Below are 3,185 nucleotides of genomic sequence, written 5' to 3' on the forward strand. Positions count from 1 at the left end.
TTGTTATACGCAAACTCTGCCAGCGGCAAGTAATCCTCCCAACTGCCTCAAAAATCTATTACACAACTTCTTAACATGTCCTCTAGTATCTGAATCACCCTCTCTAACTGACCATCTGTCTGGGGATTGAACGTGATACTGAAGTCCAATCTAGTACCTAGTGCCTCATGCAGCTTCTTCCAAAATCGAGATGTGAAGCGAGGGTCTTTGTCAGATATTATAGAGACCAATACTCTATGCAGTCGCACAATTTTCGACACATATAGCTTAGCCAGTTTTTGCAATAAGTAATCAGTACAAACCGATATGAAATGAGTAGAGTTGGTCAATCGATCCACGATGACCCATACCACGTCTTTTTTAGAAGGCGTTAGGGGTAACCCACTAGCGAAGTCCATGGTTTCTCTTTCCCATTTACACATCAAAAACTTAACTGGCTGAAGCAACCCTGAAGGTAACTGGTGTTCAGCCTTAATCTTCTGGTAAGTCAGACATTTACCCACAAAGTCGGTCACATCACGCTTAAGCCCTGGCCACCAATATACCTCACGAAGATCTCTGTACATTTTGTTTCCACTTGGTTGCATAGCATAGAGGCTACTATGCGCCTCATACAATATAGACTGGCTCAACTCAGTATCCTTAGGTACACAAATTCTGCCTCAGAAATAGAGTACCCCTTCACTATTCAGTCCAAAATCTGAAGTTTCCCCACTCTCTATCTGCTGAAATCGAGATCCCAGTGACTCATCCTCCAACTGTTTACCTTTTATCTGATCAATCCACGTCAGTTTAACCTAAAGTTCAACCAACAAACTACAATCATCGAACAAGCTGAGACGACCGAACATCGCTCTCAGATCAGTCACAGCCCTACGACTTAGTGTGTCGGCTACCACATTAGCCTTACCCGGATGGTATTCGATTGAATAGTCATAGTCCTTAAGCTGCTCAATCCACCTACGATGCTTAAGGTTTAGCTCTTTCTGAGTGAGAAGATACTTGAGGCTCTTGTGATCCGTGTAAATGATACACCTCTCAGCGTACAAGTAATTCCTCCAAATCTTCAGTGCGAATACCACTGCAGCCAACTCCAAGTCATGTGTCGAGTAGTTCGCTTCATGCGTCTTAAGCTGACGGGATGCATATGCCACTACCTTACCCTCTTGCATTAGCACACAACCCAAGCCAACATGTGATGCATCATTATAGACAGTGAATTCCTTCTTGGATTCTGGCTGTATTAAGACAGGGGCCTCAGTCAGAATTTTCTTAAGTTTCTCAAAACTTTCCTGCTGCTTATCAATCCAGTTAAACGGTACCCCTTTACGTAACAACATAGTCAGAGTTGTAGCAATCAATGAAAACCCTTCAACGCACTTCCAGACCCAAAAAACTTTGAATCTCAGACACCGACTTGGGCTGCTTCCAATCTAGAACAACTTCAATTTTTCGAGGATCAACCCTAATCCCCTCAGCCAATACCACGTAACCCAGAAATGTTACCTCATGTAGCCAGAATTCACATTTGTTGAATTTAGCATACAACTGCTTCTCCCTCAAAATCTGCAGAACAACCTAAAGATGTGCATCGTGCTCCTCCCCAGTCCTTGAATACACCAGAATGTCATCTATAAACACCACTATGAACGGATTCAGATAGGGCTGGAACACTCGGTTCATCAAATCCATAAAAGTTGCTGGTGCATTCGTCAGTCCAAACGGCATCACTAGGAACTCATAATGACCATAACGAGTCCTAAATGTTGTCTTGTAAACATCCGCTTCCTTAACCCTCAGTTGATGGTACCCTGATCAAAAATTAATCTTAGAGAAAACCGAAGCTCCTCGACACTGATCAAATAGATCATCTATCCTTGGTAAGGGATACTTATTCTTGATAGTCAATTTATTCAGTTGCCGATAGTAGATGCACATTCTTATAGTTCCATCTTTCTTCTTTACAAATAAAACTGGCGCTCCCCATAGAGACACACTAGTGCGGATGAACCCTCGATCCAATAACTCTTGAATTTAAGCCTTAAGTTCTACGAGCTCCTTCGGTGCCATTCTATAAGGGAAAATAGACACTGGAGCCGTGCCAGGCAAGAGCTCTATCCCAAACTCAACTTCACGGTTAGGAGGTAACCCTGGTAACTCATTGGGAAAGACATCCAAAAAATCCTTAATTGTTCTGATATCTTTCACATACAAAACCTCAGAACTTGAAGCACTGACGTAGGCTAAATATGCCTCACAACGCTTACGCACCACCATCTTCTCATCCTTAAGTGCAGAAATCATATTTGACAGATAATTCTAGCGCTCTCCAATCACAGCTACCTCATCACCCTTTTCAGTTCTCAGTATCATCCGCTTTGCAGCATAATCCAAATTTGCCTGATGCTTAACTAGCCAATCCATGCCCAATATTATGTTGAATTCCCCAAAAAGAAGTTCCATTAAGTCAGCTAAAAAGATCATTCCTTGAACCTCTAAAGGTACATCCTTAAACAATTTGTTCACTCTCACTAATTGCCCTAATGGGCTCAACACGGTAACCTCACTTGTAGTGTTCTCACACATCACACCCAAAGTCTCAGACATAGTGCATGCTATATAAGAGTGCAGAGACCCAACTTCAATCAATGCAGTGTAAGGTACATGATGAATAAGGAACGTACCCGTAATAACATCTGGGGCGTCTCCTTCCTCTAGGCGACGTGCAGCATAAACCAATGCTGACTGTCTTGACTCAGTATAACTAGCACCCCTACTTGGTGCTCTACGACCATGGCCCATACCATTCCCACCTCTGGCCTAACCACGGCCTCTTAGTAGCTGTTGAAAACCTCTCTACGGCTGAACAGTACCCCTACTAGTAGCTTGCATCTGATCGGGCCTCTGTGGACAATCCTTGATACGATGCTCCATAGATCCGTACCTCAAACAAGCCCCTATCCAAACCCAGCACTTGCCCTGATAGTGTTTCCCACAAACAGTACAAGGCTGCAACCTAAAAGTAGCAACAAAGGGCCCAACCCTGTCGGCCCATCAACTCTGGCCTTCTTCTTAGGTCTGAAAGCTGAACTTGAGGGTTTCCAAACCCTCTTATTCCTTCCCCTGTCTGACTCAAGATTCTAGAGCTCAACGCGTTTCACATCCTCGACGATCCTCGCCTTTTC

General features: G+C 43.7%; 1 protein-coding gene across 1 annotated transcript; it reads right to left on the bottom strand.

Moving 5' to 3' along the window:
* Positions 1-2,319: 2,319 nt before the first annotated feature.
* LOC108466133 (uncharacterized) lies at positions 2,320-2,802 on the bottom strand. The gene has a single exon (XM_017766494.1). It carries the CDS (start codon positions 2,800-2,802, stop codon positions 2,320-2,322), a length of 483 nt encoding a protein of 160 aa, XP_017621983.1.
* Positions 2,803-3,185: the final 383 nt, after the last annotated feature.

This window comes from Gossypium arboreum, chromosome 8 (genome assembly GCF_025698485.1).
Source record: "Gossypium arboreum isolate Shixiya-1 chromosome 8, ASM2569848v2, whole genome shotgun sequence".
In the NCBI taxonomy this organism is placed as follows: domain Eukaryota; kingdom Viridiplantae; phylum Streptophyta; class Magnoliopsida; order Malvales; family Malvaceae; genus Gossypium; species Gossypium arboreum.

What these genes read in the sequence shown, in the direction of transcription:
- LOC108466133 (XM_017766494.1), bottom strand. Translation starts at nt 2,802, where the DNA reads ATGGGCCATGGTCGTAGAGCACCAAGTAGGGGTGCTAGTTATACTGAG.